Source organism: Hemibagrus wyckioides, linkage group LG15, assembly GCF_019097595.1.
Source record: "Hemibagrus wyckioides isolate EC202008001 linkage group LG15, SWU_Hwy_1.0, whole genome shotgun sequence".
NCBI lineage: Eukaryota > Metazoa > Chordata > Actinopteri > Siluriformes > Bagridae > Hemibagrus > Hemibagrus wyckioides.
Genome location: NC_080724.1, coordinates 2,233,999 through 2,252,011, shown reverse-complemented (window position 1 = coordinate 2,252,011; position 18,013 = coordinate 2,233,999). Strand labels below are relative to the sequence as shown.

The window sequence follows — 18,013 nt, the reverse complement described above, 5'->3', positions numbered from 1 at the left end:
AGTTCGTAGTGTAGCTTTTTAATATAGGAGCCCCCAGGCGCATGCAGATACGAGCTAGGTTCATTACGTTACTACAATAAGGAAAGAGCTCCAGCTGGTTTGAAGAATGCATATATAACCATATCAGCTACACCCAAACACACAGAACCCAGATGGTGCCGCCAATGCAGTACATCCACACCGAGCACACCGGCACTGATCTCTGCTCTTAAAGGGAGAGAGGTGAGCTCGTCTTCAACGCAGGTTAGTAGTTTTGTTTTTTTGGGGGGATTATTAACCCGTATTTCAGGGTTTAACAGGATCGATCTGGAAATATTTCACTTCTATCGCATTAGCGTTGCGTTTATCCAGAGACGCTGTTTGATTGTTTTGGTCAAAAGGGGCTGAGTCACGTTACTTCCTGGTTGAAGCGCACCGAGGGGCTGGAGTGACTGCGTGGCTAAAAGAGAGAGCGAGAGAAAAAAAATCGCTGACACGTGGATTATCAGCAATCAGGAAAAGCGAGAAGTACGCGCTCGGCATCTCAGGTGGCTAAACGAAACTGCCCAAGTGTCTTTTTTTTCTCTCCCGGTCCAGAAGCCATCCAGAGATGAGGTTACTGCGATATAAGAGCGAGCCACAGACTTTAACGCCTTTTTGTCCTCTCGCATTGACCAACTAAACTCACCAGGAAGGAAGGAAGCACAGAAAAAACACGCAAGGGTAACTTCTTGTTGAATGGCAATTCTACAAAAACATGGCAAGAACTCCAGTCCAGACCTGGCCGGTGTTAAAGACAGTTCTGCAGATAATTTCGAATCAGCTGGACATCAGAAAAAGTGGCCTGAATCGACTCAGAGCTGGTCCAGGTGAGTGAGTTGAGTGAGTGAGCGAGCGCGCGCTGTGATTCTGTGATCCGAATCCCAAATTGATACATTTCTCCCTGCCTAGGTTCACTCGATAGGGCTTGAAATGTCACTCTGACGCTGTTGATGTAGTGCACTATATAGTAATTAGCGCGCCGTTTGGGATCGTGCCTGCTTCTGAACAGAAGCTGAGTGTAGCAGCAGAGACCACTTACCACAGGAAACACTGTTTTATTAATAAAACAAAACAACAACAAAAAATAATAATGTCCTTTTATTTCACGTTTGGCTTGATGAATGTGTCTTGTGGGGTTATTCAAAAGTTTTCCATTTGGTCTATTTATATCTGTTTAACTACGTTAGCATTTGGATCAGTGAGTGAATTCGTCTAGGGTCATGTCATGTCTCGTCTCTGAGGGAATTTGGGTTAAAACACATTATAGACTATGATTAAACTTTACTAAACAAAAATAACCGTGTATTAATTTAGACGTGGCTTTTATGACAGGGGATATTCATTTTAATCCATGTGGCCTTGATGCAAAATCATCTGAAGTTCATGTGCCTCATATGGTTTATGCAGTATGTTGCTTTTAGGAGCAGAGCCTTTTGTGCACGTGTATAAAATATAAATGTGTGATAACAGTTTAACCCTTTATCATGAAATATTAAGATATACAATCGTTATTTTGAAACGATATTGTATTGACTGCAGTTAATCTGAAAAGAAGGCTTAGCAAGGCACCACTATTCGAGACTCATGTTCATCATCATGCACCTTTGCTTCTAGTTTCTCGTATCATTCATCCTCAGTAACTTCCTTTAACCTGGTGGATTTGTCTCGGTGTTTGTCCAGGAAACGCTGGGTGTGGAGCAGAAACACACCTGGTTTTGGGACGACGTCAGTTCAGCATAGGGCGTGCATGATGCACAAATACACACACACACACACACACGCAAGCTGTTGTCTAGAATAACACAATGGCAGTGACGATATGTAGAGATATGTGCTATCTTCAGTTGTGTTTATCAGCATCAGTCCATAACGCAGTCCTGTCCTCATTCTGTTCTCAGGCCTGTAGCACGGATCTGGACGGTGGTGCTGCTGTTGGGGACATGTCTACTGTACTGCGCCCGGGTGGCCATGCCCATCTGTGCCGTCAGCATGGCCGAGCGCTTCAACTGGTCCAAGAGAGAGTCGGGCATGGTGCTGGGCAGCTTCTTCTGGGGCTACTGCTTCACTCAGGTCCTCGGTGGCTACATCAGTGACAGGTCAGCATACCGGATACAACTGAATATACCTAGGTGTCTGTAAGGAAAGTGACATGATAGAATGTTCTGGCTCGTGATACTTTAGCCATGATGTCAGCCTGCTTTACAAATTCACACAAAACAGGAGCAAAACTAAAAAAAACACAACTATTGCAATGTAGCTATTTGCAAAAAAATGTCTTGGACCAGTGCACACAGTGAAGAATACTTGGCAGAACATTCACCCTGAATTTGCCTGAAATACACTGATCAGCCATAACATTATGACCATTATTGTGTACATGGTCTGCAACAATGCTTAGGTAGGTGGTATGTGTCAAAGTAACATCCACATGGATGGCAGGACCCAAGCTTTCCCAGCAGAACATTGTCCAGAGCATGACACTGCCTCTGCCAGCTTGCCTTCCATGACCCTGTCGCCAGTTCACCACTGTTCCTTTCTTGGACCACTTTTGATAGATACTGACCACTGCAGACCGGGAACACCCCACAAGAGCTGCAGTTTTGGAGATGCTCTGATCCAGTGGTCTAGCCATCACAATTTGGCCCTTCGTCAAACTCAAAGCTCAAATCCTTACACTTGTCCATTTTTCCTGCTTCTAACACATCAACTTTGAGGACAAAATGTTGACTATATATATCCCACCCACTAACAGGTGCCATGATGATGAGATCATCAATCGTCTTATTCAATTCACCTCACAGTGGTCATAATGTTATGCCTGATTTGTGATCTTTCATGTTGTATAAGTCCTTGTGTTACGGTGCATAGTTATCACTTTGGTATTAAGTATGACTCCGGTTCTGGTCATGCCGTGTAATAAATATAGGATGTGAGGGTTAGTGCTTGAAATGCTCTTCGGTAAACACTGCCTTCTTGTTTGTGTTTTGTTTTTAAATAGGGTGGGAGGAGAAAAAGTCATGTTGCTGTCCGCTACAGCATGGGGAGCCATGACAGCGTTCACGCCCATCCTGGCCCACTTCTGCTCGCAGCCCATCGTCTCTATGACCGTGTCTCGCTTCCTCATGGGCCTCCTGCAGGGTGAGTGATGGGTCGAAGAGCTGCGGCGAGTCGTTTCCGCCTCTTTTTAATCTTCTTCATCTTTTCAGCCTAAGCCACAGAGGTGCTTTATCTTTGAAATTTTTCTCGGCTCAGAAGCCTTTGTTTGCCATGTCTACGATCGGACAAATAAAGGTGAAAACATACAGAATATATCCGGCAGTAAAGCTGCGTCTTCTCTAAAATGACCAATTCAGGAGATGAAGATTGCCCTGCAAATGAAAAACAGACATCATTTATGTCCGTTAAAGAGGGTGTCTTTTGTGTAGCAATAATGAATGACATGGTAGTGACTCTGCACTCTCTCTCTCTCTCTCTTTCTCTCTCTCTCTCTCTCTCTCTCTCTCTCTCTCTCTGGGAGCTGTTATTGTTCTCTGATGCAGAAGGAAGCAGTCATAAAAATGTATTTTATGGACCACATTTGATGCGTTACGTCTTTGCTTCCTTAGTATCATGGCTCCAGACGCTCACCCACGTCTGACCGATTTGATTTTAGCCTGTCGGATAGCAGCTGGACAAGCAGATGACCCCTGAATCTCCGTTCTTTTTTCCAGGTGTCCACTACCCTTCTCTGGCTAGCCTGTGTTCCCAGAAAGTGGTGGAGAGTGAGCGCGGTTTCCTCATGAGCACCGTAGGGAGCGGCTCGTATCTGGGGTGAGTCGTGTAGAAGCTCGCGGATACTGACGTGAGCTAGTTTACCGGGTGATCGGTGAGGGCGGAGTCTCATTTGCATAGCAATAACAAATACACAGAAATGGAGCTTTGAAAACTATTGTTTTGTATTTTCTGTATTCAGCTGATGCAACTTCCTGTTTATCAGGTGATGTCATAACATGAGGAAGTGTTCGGTGTTGATAATGTCTAATAGTTTTTGTAGCATGAGATGTTGCATATTAGTTGTAATGTCAGTAATCTCTAGTGGTCATCATCATCATCATCATCATCATCATCATCAAGAGAGTTCAGAATGTTTTGACCAGTTTAGTTGAGTGTGAATCTGATCATTCACATGATACTGAAATCCTGCAGACAGATGTGAGCTGATCATGAGCAGCTGGATGACTGGATGAAAGGCAGGAGAATGTGTTTATTGATATTAATATTCCTTGTGGTTTTGCTAAACTGTTTTAACATGGACTGAAATCTGAAGTTTATTATTCTTCAGCTTGTTTTTGGCTTTGCAAGTGTACACAAATGTGTTGAACAGAAAACGGTATCTGTGTGTGTGTGTGTGTGTGTGCATGCGTTGGTGTGTTCTGTGTGTGTGTGTGTGCATGCGTTGGTGTGTTCTGTGTGTGTTTGTGTGTGCATGCGTTGGTGTGTTCTGTGTGTGTTTGTGTGTATGTGTGCTCCCGCATGCATTCATGTGCGTTGGTGTGTGTGCTTGTGTGTTCACATGTGTGTGCATTCATGTGTGTTGGTGTGTGTGTGCGCGCGCGTGTGTGTGTTGGTGTGTGCGTGTGTGAGTTCATGTGTGTGTGCAATTGTCTGTTGGTGTGTGTGTGTGTGTGTTGGTATGTATGTGCGTGTTTATTGGTATGTGTGTGATGTGTGTGCGTGTGTGCAATTGTCTGTGCATGTGTTGGTGTGTGCGTGTGTGCACGTGTCTGTTGGTGTGTTTGTTGTTATGTGTGTGTGCACATGTTAGTGTGTGCGTGTGTGCATGTGTTGGTGTGTCTGTTGGTATGTGGGTGTGTGTATGTGTGTGTGTGCGTGTGTGCATGTGTTGGCGTGTGAGTGCCTGTTAGTGTGCGCACGTGTCTGGTGTGTGTGTTGGTATGTGTGTGTGTGTGTGTTTGGTATGGGTGTGTGCATGTGTTGGTGTGTGCGTGTGTGAGTTCATGTATGTTCGTGTGTACATGTCTGTTGGTGTTTGTGTGTGTGTGTCGGTGCTTGTCTGTTGGTGTGTGTGCACGTGTGTGTGTGTGTTGGTGTGCACATGTCTCTTAGTGTGTGCGTTGGTGTGTGTGTGTGTGTGTGTGTGTGCACCTGCATATTTCTGTGTGTGTGTGTGCGTTCATGTATGTACATGTTTGAACCCGTGTGTGTGTGTGTGTGTGTAGGACGTTGGTGATTGGAGGAGTAGGCTCTCTCATGCTGGATCTGTACGGATGGGAGAGTGTGTTCTACATCTCTGGTCTCCTGTCAGTGCTTTGGGCTTACTGTATGTGGAAATACCTGCTGAAGGGAGAAGGTAAGGCTGGAGTGCTGCTGCTAGAGCAGGTTCAGATCACAGCTTCAGGCTTTAGCAGCTCAGTGGTTAAGCTTCTGGCTGAGATATCGCATAGTCGCTTCCTGTCTGGATGAAGACGGCAGATTAAACGAGATAAATACAGAAATGTACACATGTTATTTACTGTCCTCATATAGAGGCAGTATATTCCTCATTACCTGAAGCACAGCGACTAAAACTACAGAACAATGCTGTAATGGCATTTTTTAAATAAAAAATCATTAGAATATTTATTTAAATAAATTTGCTTTTAAAAGGACTTAAATATTAATGTGCCAGGAATTTTCTGTTATAATAATAAATAAATGAATGAATAAATAAATAAATTAAATAAATAAATAAATGACATGAGAAAGCAATATTTATAAAAGAAACTAATAATTCAGCTTGGTTTATTTATTTATTCATTAAATCAGAAAATTGGTACATAATAATAATAATAATAATATTATTATTATTATTATTATTATTATTATTATTATTATTATTATTATTAATAATAATAATAATAATAATACTCGTAGAAATATTTTATTAATAATAAAAAATCTATTTAGCCAAATAGTTCAGGAACTGAATCAAGAGACTTATTTAGTATTATGCAACTTAACTTAAAAGTAAAAATATTTTTTTATAATATTAATTTATACTCTAATTTATGCCACTTTCATTTTTTTATTGCTTAGAATTCTGCTACTGCTTTCTGAAGGCGTGTGTAAACGTTTGTGAGCTCTTTATGTGTAATGTGGTCCGTGTTACTTCCTGGTCAGTGTCTTTCTTTACTTTAAATGTACAAACAGAAAGTTGACCCGTCTCTCGTTCTTTTAGTTGTACCAGAACACAGAGAGACCGCTTACTACTGCATTGATAATGTATAAAAAAAATATATATAATTTTTTTTTTTTTATACATTATATAAATTTTTATAGACGGCGAACCAGAACAACTAGAACCAATGTGAAATCAGGCATAACATTATGACCACATGCTTAATACTGTGTTGGTTTCCCTTTTGGGCCCCTCACCCATCGAGACATGGACTCTACTAGATCCCTGAAGGTGTTCTGTGGTATCCGGCACCAAGATGTTAGCAGCAGATCCTTTAAGTCCTGTAAGGATAGATAGTGTCCACTGCAGACACCCCACCAGAGCTGCAGTTTTGGAGATGCTCTGATCCAGTGGTCTAGCCATCACAATTTGGCCCTTCGTCAAACTCAAAGCTCAAATCCTTATGCTTGTCCATTTTTCCTGCTTCTAACATCAACTTTGAGGACAAAATGTTCACTTGCCGCCTAATATATCCCACCCACTAACAGGTGCCATGATGAGGAGATCATCAGTGTTATCTTCACCACCTCTCAGTGGTCATAATGTTCTGCCTGATCAGTGTACATGTGTGTATTGAGATGCCTGGTCGAACTGTTTGTAAAACTATTTGTTTAGCTCTTTCAGTTGACAGCTTTAGTTCCCAGTTAATGTTTGATACTCTGGTATGTCTTCAGGTCCAATCATTACACTCGAGTCACTGGGCAGCGCTGGAACCCAGTCTAAACTGTCCAGAAGAAACTGGCTGCGTCTCTTCAGACAACCAGCTGTGTGGTGAGATAAGAACTTGGGCTGTGGCTGAGAAACGGAAGTGGTTTCTGTGTGTGAGTGTGTGTTCTTGTGAGTGTGTGATCATCATTTGAAAACTAAAGAAAAGACTCTATTTAAAGAGTCTATTTACTTATCACTCTGTAGCAATAAAAAACTCGTTTACAAAGTTTACAGTAGCCGTGCTAACACTCCGCTTCAGTAGATATACACTGTATAAATGCACTTGCTTTAGAGACTAGAGACTTCCTGGCCAGCGTCAGGATGAGGTCACGGCGCTAGCTGGAGGCAAGACGAAGGGAAAACTGGAGGCGGCCAATACAAACCAGTACAGAGTCGACTACATGATGAACACGAATGCCATCTTGTTGTGTTGTTGGGTGTCAGAATGGACGGGGCTCCAATTTGATCCAGTTTTATCGCATGGCTGCTGCCACTACAGGACAAAAAAAAACATGATCGCTGTGGTCAAACTCGATAAAACGAGCGGACTGGACAGAAATGATCATCAAAAACGCTGGCGTTTGCAGCACACACTTCACATCAGATAAAGATAAAGAAACTATAGTTTGTCCTTGGTATGGTAAATGGTGTGGTTGCGTCATCTACAGTTGCCAGAAGCACTCGATTTTTTTCTATCAGATGTCAGGTGTAGATGTCCGGTCACTCGACCGGAGGTCATCCTATCATGTCATCCATCCATCGAGTGAGCGTGTACGGGTTGGCCATTAAAGTTACATAACATTCGTGTTCCAGGACAGTGAGTGACCTAACATAGTCAGATAAATCCGGATTTTGACCAGTCGTTGTTTAAAAGCAAACTAACAGAACTTGATAAAGTGGTCAGGGAAATCTTTCTGCCTCCAGCTAAGCTCCGCCCACACAAAAAAATGTCACATTGTTTGCTAACAGAAAAAGGATCTATATAACTCAGTGACTGATATAATGACCTTTCCAGGAAAGAGTCCGTTTTTACAATGATGTGCTGAGATTGTGTGTGTGTGTGTGTGTGTGTGTGTTTGCGTTTGCTATCTCTCAGTGCCGTCATTATTACACACCTGTGCACTGCTAGCACCTTCTTCACCCTGTTGTCATGGCTGCCAACTTTTTTCAAGGACACCTTCCCTGATTCCAAGGTAAAACACTTTGCCCTGAGGGGATTTAGTGTTTGTGTGTGTGTGTGTGTGTGTGGTAAAAGTATTTTACATTATGTCCAAATAATGGCCCCCTATCTCACACTTAAACGGGAAATTCCAATGAAAAGGAATTACTGCAAGGTCACACAAGCCCTTTGCTGACGGGATGGGAAAGGAAAGGAAATGAAAGGGAGAAGAGGAAAGGGAAAGGAAGGGGAAAAGTAAGGGAAAGGAAAGGGAACTGGTAATGGAAAAGAAAGGAAAAGGAAAGGAAAAGAAGGCAAAAGGAAAGGGAACAGGTAATGAAAAGGAAAGGAAAGGATGGGGAAAGGAAGGGGAACTGGTAATGGAAGGGGAAAGGGAAAGGAAAGGAGGGGAAAGGTGAATCACATAATGGTTAACATTACAGAATCTCATTTTTTATTTTATATGAAAAGGCAGCAAAATCAATAATAATAAAAATAATAATAGTAATAATAACAAAAGTAAAAAATCTCTCCCACTCTGGGTCCTTGCCCAGTTGACAAATATAACAAACACATACTCATGTAAAGTTATACAAAAAAATACACCTAGTCCAGCAGAACCTGAAGGCCTGTGGAATATGAAGGAAACAGTTGCCATAAATGAAGAAACCCTAGCAGTGTTACCTCTCATTGCATATTTCATTTTTCCCAAGCTTAAGGAAAAACACTGTATCTTTTAGCCCCTGTGAGTGAGAAGGAGGGACTGAGGATGTCCACTGTAGGAGGAAGGCGATGTCTGGCCAACAATGATGAAGTCCAAAAATAGCCATCAATGGGCAGGGTTGCAAATGTACTCTTAGTATAGTGGACACTGTACTGGAACAACTTGACCAAAAAACATGTGACTCAGGTGACGCTGTGACATCGGTCACATTTCTCCTCAAACATCTGTGTAAATTTGAGATATTTAGAAAAAACACACCCTGTAAATGACCTTAAACTGGATCACTGGGGGCCGAGGATATGATGAGACCACTAACAACACTTTATCCTTAAATTGAAGTCCAAGCTCCGCCTCCCAAGCAGCCTTTGTTTTGGAGATAGTTTGATCGCAAAAATCCAGGATATGATTACAGATCTCAGAAACAACACCTATTTGTTGCAGTTTAAAAATAAGAAAACTTTCCTATTGTTGGTGAGGAGGAGGTGAGGGAAAGTTAGGAAAGGCCAGTCAAGTTCCTCCACACCAAACTCACTCCTCCATGTCTTTATGGACCTTGCTTTGGTCACTGGTGTGCAGTCATGTTGGAACAGGAAGGGGTCATCCCCAAACTGTTCCCACAAAGAGCATGAAATTGTGACGGTGTGTAATTATATTCATACAGTAACAGTGCATTTTAGATGGAATTCCAGCAGGGGGTGCTGTCACATCACTGCTTATGATCGAGCTCATAACGTTGTGTGTTTTTACGGTGTGAAACGTCACCAGTGGTGTTTATCAGCACCAGACAAGAGCCGAGAAGTGCAAAACACAATAACAAATCCAAAATCACAAGGACAATTCAGACAAAGCGGAAAAGCTAGGTATAGGTTGTGTGTGGAATTCTTCCCTCTGATTGGACGAGACATCGGTCACTCAGGATCTCCAGGAAGTCCAGCAGTAGCTGCAGCAGTAGAAAGTGGATTGGTGTGTGTATGAACACAGCTCTGCTCTTATAGCGCTCCTTACATCCTTTAATCTGGAATAGTTTGCTCTTCCAAACATACCTGGTGTGTTTTTAGAGATCGCAAACTAATCTTTACTCCATGATACGCTATCAGTATCTCCAACATCACACCATATGAACGTCCTTCATCACAGTAGCGCTGAATGAACTCTATTTTCTTAGAAATATAAATATATATGTTTGTTATTTTCTTTAAAAGATTTAAAAAATAATGGTTTAAAGTGAAGGCAGAACTCCACACATGTACAAGAAATAAAGTTAGATACACAATTTTTCTACTTCCTGTATATCCTGAGTGACCGATGTCTCGTCCACTCAGAAGGAAGACTTCTGTTCACAAACTATACCTAGCTTTTACTGGTTTGTCTGAATTGTCACTAGAATTGAACATTCTAGTGCAAGATTTTCTAATCGAGGCAGATCTTAAAAAGGCCGACTCCCTGATCACTGAATTATGGCGCTAATTAAGACGCACCCCTCGTTACGTGATTCTGTGTTAAAGCATGTGGTTCCCAGGGTTCTCTGCCAGGCCTAATACTTATACAAATGTATGTGTTTACAGGGTTGGATCTTCAATGTGATCCCGTGGCTGGTGGCCATTCCGTCCTCTCTGTTCAGTGGCTGCCTGTCCGATCACCTCATCAGTCAGGGTATGAAGTTGTACACACACAATCGCACTCCACGTAAAGAGCATGAGGTGCGTCCCAAATCGCATGCTTATGTGCTATTTTACCATTTTGTAGTATAAATAGTGCTAGTGTTGTGTTCATACTGAACAAGAAGAAGGATGAAGCACTAAATCAACTGAAAAAATGAAATGTGGAACGTTGGACAATTCACGCAATCAATGTAGTCGCAGCTTTGCACATGTAGAGGAAACGGAGGCGGGGCTACCGGGCATTGATGCTGGGTTCGAAGACTCTAAATATACAGCAAGCTGACCAGCTGTAACTGAGACTTTTCATTAATGCCTGACTTTGAATGATGAGCATTTACTGTGCTGTAAATGTTTCCTTTAACACTCTCATAAACCTCTATCAGCCTGTAAAATGCAACTCTCTGACTTTTCCATATATTGTTCTGTGCTTTTTTTTTTTTCCTCTCACACCGTTTTGTCTTGCATGGTCCCGGAGAATTGGAGAATGGTTCCGCTTTATAGAGGAGTGACGAAGAAAACTCACTTGACTTTATTTCTGTGTTTCTTGTAGGGTTTGATATTGCTTCAGTGAGAAAGTTAATGCAGGTAGGCATCACACTCTCATGGATATGGACTTGTAAAATACACTATATTGCCAAATGTATTGGGACGCCTGTACCTTTACATGCACATGAATGTAATATGGAATTGTACCGCCCTTTGCAGCTATAACAGCTGGGAAGGCTTTCCACAAGTGTGTTTATGGGAATTTTTGACCATTCCTCTAGAAGCACATTTGTGAGGTCAGGCACTGATGTTGGACGAGAAGGTCTGGCTCGCAGTCTCCACTCTAATTCATCCCAAAGGTGTTATATGGGGTTGAGGTCAGGACTCTGTGCAGGACAGTCAAGTTCCTCCACACCACACTCACTCATCCATGTCTTTATGGACCTTGCTTTGGTCACTGGTGTGCAGTCATGTTGGAACAGGAAGGGGTCATCCCCAAACTGTTCCCACAAAGAGCATGAAATTGTCCAAAATGTCTTGGTATGAAGCTGAAGCATTAAGAGTTCCTTTCACTGGAACTAAGGGGACGAGTCCAACCCCTGAAAAACACCACCAGAATTCAATGATTTGGAGGGGTGTCCCAAAACTTTTGGCAATAAAGATGGTCTCCTAATCTCTCTCTTTCTCTCTCTCCCAGTTCTTTTCTATGGGTGTGTCCAGTGTGTTCACGCTGTTTCTGTGTGGCACCACTACATTCCCCATGGCTGTGGCCTTCGTGTCTGCTACTATGGGCCTGACCACCTTCAGTCACAGGTAACAGCACTGTTTGCACTGTTATCACTAAATTCAGAGTCGAATCTTTGTACACGTCATAAAACAGAAGGGTGCTTTAGTTATGTGACCGTTTTTCGAACAAGGAGACATTATTAAGTCCAGCGTCATGATGCAACCACAATATACTACTCTGAAATGTATGTCCTGGGCTGTTTAAATATTCAAGCAATCTACCAAATTTGACATTTGGTATTTGACATTTGACAGCCGGATTAAATAATAATAAGAAGCCTTTATTATCTTCACACATGCATTACAGCAGAGTGGAATGCTTTTCTTCGTGTATCCCGGGAAGTTGGAGTCAGAGCACAGGGGCAGTTATGATACAGCACCCCGGAGCAGAAAGGGTTAAAGCCTTGCTCAATTGCCCAACAGTGGAGCTTAGTGGTGCTGAGACTTGAACCCTGACCTTCTGATCAACAAGGAGGCTAAATATTGATGTTTTACAATCTAAAGTTTGTATGTTTTTTTTTCTTTTGTTTGTCTCTGCAGTGGTGTTTCCGTTAATGTTCAGGATCTCGCACCATCCTGTGCTGGTGCTCTGTTTGGTACGTCCTGTCCTCTTTCCTTCTGCCCCACAGGCTGTACGAGTGTATAATAGACATCTGATAGAGCGGGCATGTGCTGCTGTGAGTAATGATTTATGTTTGTGTTTTGTAGGTGTGATGAACACTTGTGGTGCATTTTCAGGTAAGTTCGATCTGTCTGGAAATAATGAGGGATGTAGGAAAAATGAAACGAAGCATCCAACCGTAAAACATTTGGAACAATGAGATTATATGATGATAAAAACATATTAAAAAGTAGTGGATTATTTCAGTGCATTATTTATAGATACACCGATCAGGCGTAACATGACATGAGGTGAAGTGAATAAGACTGATCATCTCCTCATCATGACACCTGTTAGTGGGTGGGATATATTAGGCAGCAAGTCAACATTTTGTCCTCAAAGTTGATGTTAGAAGCAGGAAAAATGGACAAGTGTAAGGATTTGAGCTTTGAGTTTGACCAAAAGGACCAAATTGTGATGGCTAGACCACTGGATCAGAGCATCTCCAAAACTGCAGCTCTTGTGGGGTGTTCCCGGTCTGCAGTGGTCAGTATCTATCAGAAGTATCCTTTAATCCTGTAACTTTAAGGATCTGCTGCTAACATCTTGGTGCCAGACACCACAGCACACCTTCAGGGATCTAGTGGAGTCCATGCCTCGACAGGTCAGGGCTGTTTTGGCAGCAAAGGGGGACCAAGACAATATTAGGAAGGTGGTCATAATGTTATGCCTGATCGATGTATAATGGATATGAAAAGTCTACACACCCTTCCATTCCATTTATTTTTAGGAAAAAGAGTAGAACGTTTATAATTTGCTATTCGATAGTATTAGTGCATGTGTGTGATGATTGTGTGTGTGTGTGTGATGATTGTGTGTGTGTGTCCACAGGTGTGATCATGGTGTATTTCTCGGGCTATCTGATCGAGACTACAGGATCGTGGGCGTCGGTCTTCGCCCTCATCACTGTAGTGAACCTGATGGGTTTAGGAATGTTCCTGATGTATGCCGAGGCACGCAGGGTCGACATCGAAGCCATGAAGGGGCGCTATCACAACATACACATCTAAGCAGAGAGAATACCGTTTTTTAACGGATGCGTTCTGCTGACCGGGACACTACAGAGTTTGGAAGGACAGTCCGGACTGTAATTTCATCCCCACTGCGCCGTCACGACTTCAGCGGGATCTGGCAGCATCGGCTCGATAGGTTGGGAAGCCGGCCACGCCAGTATTAGCGTGTCTTCTCGAGAGTCTCACAGTTACAATGCCACAAAGTTACTGAAACTATGAAGAATTTTGGCTGTAGTAGTGTAGTCTATTATAAAGTCACATAAAAAAAAAAAAACAAAGACTGAAAACGTGAATCTAAAGACCACATGTTTTGCCTTCCGTTTCTTTCATTCCATCATTTTGTTTGACTTAACAAAACTCAGGCATCATCAACATCACCATAGTGATCATTGTTATCTATGAAGAGTTTATTTTTTTTGCTCCATTGCTCTTGCTTGCCATTTGCTCTAGTTTTGTTATTTAAATTCACTTGATAAAGACTAAAGGCCAAAGATAATCAGTTATTGATCAATTTTCCAATTCATATCATACTATGAATATTGCGTGATCTCCAGACCTAACCTTTGCTCAACATTCCATGGAGCACATCTCATGCTTTCATATTTTGTTCATCGATCAGAGAACCCAAGCCTTTACAAGCTGCTTCTGCGAGGTATTTGATAGCAGAGTTGAGCACTTAATGATGAGGGTTGATGTTTCTAGCAAGGAAGCAGCTCTCTCTAGCCTTACAGCGCTGTGCGGCCTGAGAAACGTCACCGATGTTCTGTTCTAGCACAGGGATCCCTGAAATCTGGCCCAGGAGATCCACTTTCCTGCAGAGTTTAGCTCTAACCTTAAACACACCCGAGCACACTAATCAGTGTCTTCAGGATCATTAGAAAAATCACAGGTAGCGGGGTTTGATTAGGGTTGGAGCTAAACTCTTCAGTGCATTAACCCTCCAGGGCAAGATTTGACGGACCCTGTTCTAGCGGGACAGGAAGTGAGGTTGAGGAGAAGTTGCAAAATGTTCAGATCTCTCTTTGTTTTTTAAAGGTTGATAATTTTTTAAAGTATTTTTTGATTCATCCGGAGTGGTTTAAGATTCAGTCTAAGTACAGAGCTGAGCGGTGGACGGTGAAGTGTCTCGGTCAAGGGGTCAGCAGCGAGCCAACGTTTGGCTGCTAGCACAGAGCCACCACTTCTCCCAGTCTCCCCAGTACAGACAACACCGATTTGAAAGATCCGTATTGAGAACTGTGAATGTTACTTCCTTTAGTAATGACCTTATTCTGTTTTCTTTTTTCCTTCAACTGTTTAGACCAAATCTAATTTCGTTTTTGAAAAGTATTTATTGTTATGGTTTACACAGAATGTCAAGAATCGGCGAGCGATCTGCTACACGCAGTATTAGCCGCGCCCGATCATTTCAATCTTACGCCAATGTCATTTCGATCCAATTATTTAAGCTTGTTTATTATATAGTTTAATACATAATTACATAAATAGTCTAGACTACTTTTAAATATAATTTTTTTTTCTTATTCAAACAAATCTGATCATAGGAAGCTTTCATAAAGAACGTGAAATGTCACTCAAGGTAGCTTGTTTGGTTATTTATTCAGTTTCTCGAAGCCTGTAGAGAGATTATGGTAGCAACGATTTTTATACGGTTTTCTAGAATATGTGTCTTATGTGTGTGGGGGGGAAAGCACCTTATCAACAGCTTTGCTTAGTGTCTTGGTCAGAAAGTCTGACCGGAACGAATTAAGTAGAGACGAGACATTTATGTAATCAGAAACCTGATGAATAAGCTCCTGAAAAGCATCTATCCTGCTACACCATGCCTTATTTCCACCAGAAAAAAAGAATTATTAAAAAAATATTTATTTTTATTATACTGTTTATTGCAGCTGACAAGCTTGTGCACAGTGTCATATACATGTAGTTCAAATGCAGTCTGTTTTTGTTGTTTATTTCATATGAATAGTGAAAATAATGATAAGAAGAATACACAATATTGCCAAAAGTTTTGCCGCTATAACAGCTTCAACTCTTCTGGGAAGGCTTTCCACAAGGTTTAGGAGTGTGTTTATGGGAATTTTTGATTTTGAATTTTTGTTGTGATGATGAGAAGGTCTGGCTCACAGTCTCTGCTCTAATTCATCCCGAAGGTGTTCTATGGGGTTGAGGTCAGGACTCAAGTCAAGTTCCTCCACACCAAACTCACTCATCCATGTCTTTATGGACCTTGCTTTGGTCACTGGTGTGCAGTCATGTTGGAACAGGAAGGGGCCATCCCCAAACTGTTCCCACAAAGAGCATGAAATTGTCCAAAATGTCTTGGTATGAAGCTGAAGCATTAAGAGTTCCTTTCACTGGAACTAAGGGGCCGAGTTGAACCCCTGAAAAACAACACCTGAACTCAATGATCCGGAGGGGTGTCCCAAAACTTTTGGCAATATAGTGTATATACATTCAAATAGTTAACATTTCAAAAACCTACTTATGGTGTATTGAATTTTTAGCAAATAATTAGTGTCCTGTGTCTGCCGCTGTATTTTATAACCGGTTTATATTATTATATTAAATGTCCAGCGTAAAAAGTCAGCTGTAACCTTATATCATTCATCACAGTTCCACTGTTTAATTCGCGGTCATATTCTGTGAAAAGTGAAAGGAGCATGGTGTGTGACCAGACATATCATCCTGACTCTTTAAATGCAAGTAGAAAGTTGAGGATTCTCTTCGAACTGTTCAAAGAAGAAATGTTGAAATGCAATATTCCCCTGCTTTAGAAAACCTGCTATTTGTAGACCTTTTGTTAAAAAAAAATAAAACTATATTTTATCATGTGTAAGCATTATTTTTTAACATGATTTTTTTACTTCTCCCCCAAAGAGGTCCAATCACAAAGCAAAGTGAAACTTATTTAGGTCACAGAAGTGTAGTGTTCAGTATTCACCACACGGAGGCAGTAGAGGGCTTGGTTTATAGCTCGCCAGTTCAATAAAAGTTCAGCTACATTTAAAAGCGAAAAGTTGAAAATGTGCATTCAAGCCAATCGCGTCCAGGCCTGTGCATGATGTCAATTCAGAACCTTATCTTCTGCAGCGGTCACCCCATACCATGATATAGGATCGATATGAGCGTGGATGGACATGCAGGTCTCTCTCCCCCTCTCTGGACGTATGGTGTGGCACCATATGGCAGTCTGCTGTGTGCCATGCTGGTGAGCTGGCAGCGGGCGTGTGTGCCACAGGCCAGGCGTCAGTCACCCCTCTCATGGGACCCGCTCAGGTTAGTGAGGAGACAGATGGCCCTGCCCGTTACCGTAACTTTGGGCAGGGGGAGGTGAGATCAGCAACCCAGGGTGAAGTGGAGCAGGCAAACCTGTGTCATAACCCAAGATGAGCAGCACTGACTGGCACCAGGACCAGATTCTGACCTGATGTATGAATCTAGATTGCGTTTACTATATCTATCTTTAGATTCAATCACATTTGTAAAAACGGAACATAAACACAGGAGGGTCATAACAAGTCAAAATCCAGTGAAACTTCAATGACTTTTCAGCATGGATTTGAAAACCGGAAGAAATGACAAAAGCTTGATGTACTTTAATTTGAACCTGGGGACAGAATCCAGCAAGCCGAGATCTCCAGATCTAAACGATCCAGATGGATTGTGTGGGCTCAGCCTAACACAAATGTACAGGCACTTGGTAATGCAATGATTTAAAAATAAATAATAGAAATTTGAGATCAATTCTAAATTTGAACAAGTGTCAGTGCAGAGAGATTAGAATAGGAATGATATGTTCATGTTTATGTCCATCAGAAGCCTGGCTGAGGAATTCTGGACCATTTCAGGGCATCAAATACACTGTACTGCCAAAAGTTTTGGGACATCTGCCTTTACATGCACATGAATGTAATATGGAGTTGTCCCGCCCTTTGCAGTTATAACAGCTTCAACTCTTCTGGGAAGGCTTTCCACAAGGTTTAGGAGTGTGTTTATGGGAATTTTTGACCGCTCCTCTAGAAGCGCATTTGTGAGGTCAGGCACTGATGTTGGACGATGTTGGTTGCTTTAATTCATCCCAAAGGTGTTCTATGGGGTTGAGGTCAGGACTCTGTGCAGGCCAGTCAAGTTCCTCCACCCCAAACTCACTCATCCATGTCTTTATGGACCTTGCTTTGGTCACTGGTGTGCAGTCATGTTGGAACAGGAAGGGGTCATCCCCAAACTGTTCCCACAAAGAGCATGAAATTGTCCAAAATGTCTTGGTATGAAGCTGAAACATTAAGAGTTCCTTTCAGTGGAACTAAGGGGCCGAGACCAACCCCTGAAAAACAACACCTGAATTCAATGATTTGGAGGGGTGTCCCAAAACTTTTGCCAATTTAGCATAGATGTCTGATTCACTCCACGATTCTCCAAGAGAACTGCAATGATCTGAATGAAGACATGAATTACCTTCTTTCAGTGTTCCTAAAAAAGAGGAAGCATTAAACTTTGTGTAGTAGATAGAAAAAACAGAGGATCATCCTAAAAATCTACGTTGTGTAGAAGTTAGCAAGACCTAGCTAATCACT

The 18,013-nt window shown here is 42.0% G+C and overlaps 1 protein-coding gene across 1 annotated transcript; it reads left to right on the top strand.

The window, feature by feature from the left end:
- Positions 1-66: 66 nt before the first annotated feature.
- Positions 67-16,279, top strand: slc17a9b (solute carrier family 17 member 9b). The gene is made up of 13 exons (XM_058409585.1): positions 67-848; positions 1,920-2,117; positions 3,020-3,159; positions 3,732-3,831; positions 5,241-5,371; positions 6,913-7,009; positions 8,043-8,139; positions 10,395-10,482; positions 11,041-11,075; positions 11,674-11,789; positions 12,303-12,358; positions 12,471-12,500; positions 13,255-16,279. The coding sequence occupies exons 1-13, from the start codon at positions 718-720 to the stop codon at positions 13,431-13,433; spliced, it is 1,398 nt and encodes a 465-aa protein (XP_058265568.1). The 5' UTR covers positions 67-717; the 3' UTR covers positions 13,434-16,279.
- Positions 16,280-18,013: the final 1,734 nt, after the last annotated feature.

Bases quoted from the DNA above. Each gene is read 5' to 3' on its own strand.
- slc17a9b (XM_058409585.1), top strand. From the start codon at position 718: ATGGCAATTCTACAAAAACATGGCAAGAACTCCAGTCCAGACCTGGCC. The intron at 10,483-11,040 runs GTATGAAGTTGT...TGTTTCTTGTAG, and splicing joins CGATCACCTCATCAGTCAGG to GGTTTGATATTGCTTCAGTG. The intron at 12,501-13,254 runs GTAAGTTCGATC...GTGTGTCCACAG, and splicing joins CACTTGTGGTGCATTTTCAG to GTGTGATCATGGTGTATTTC.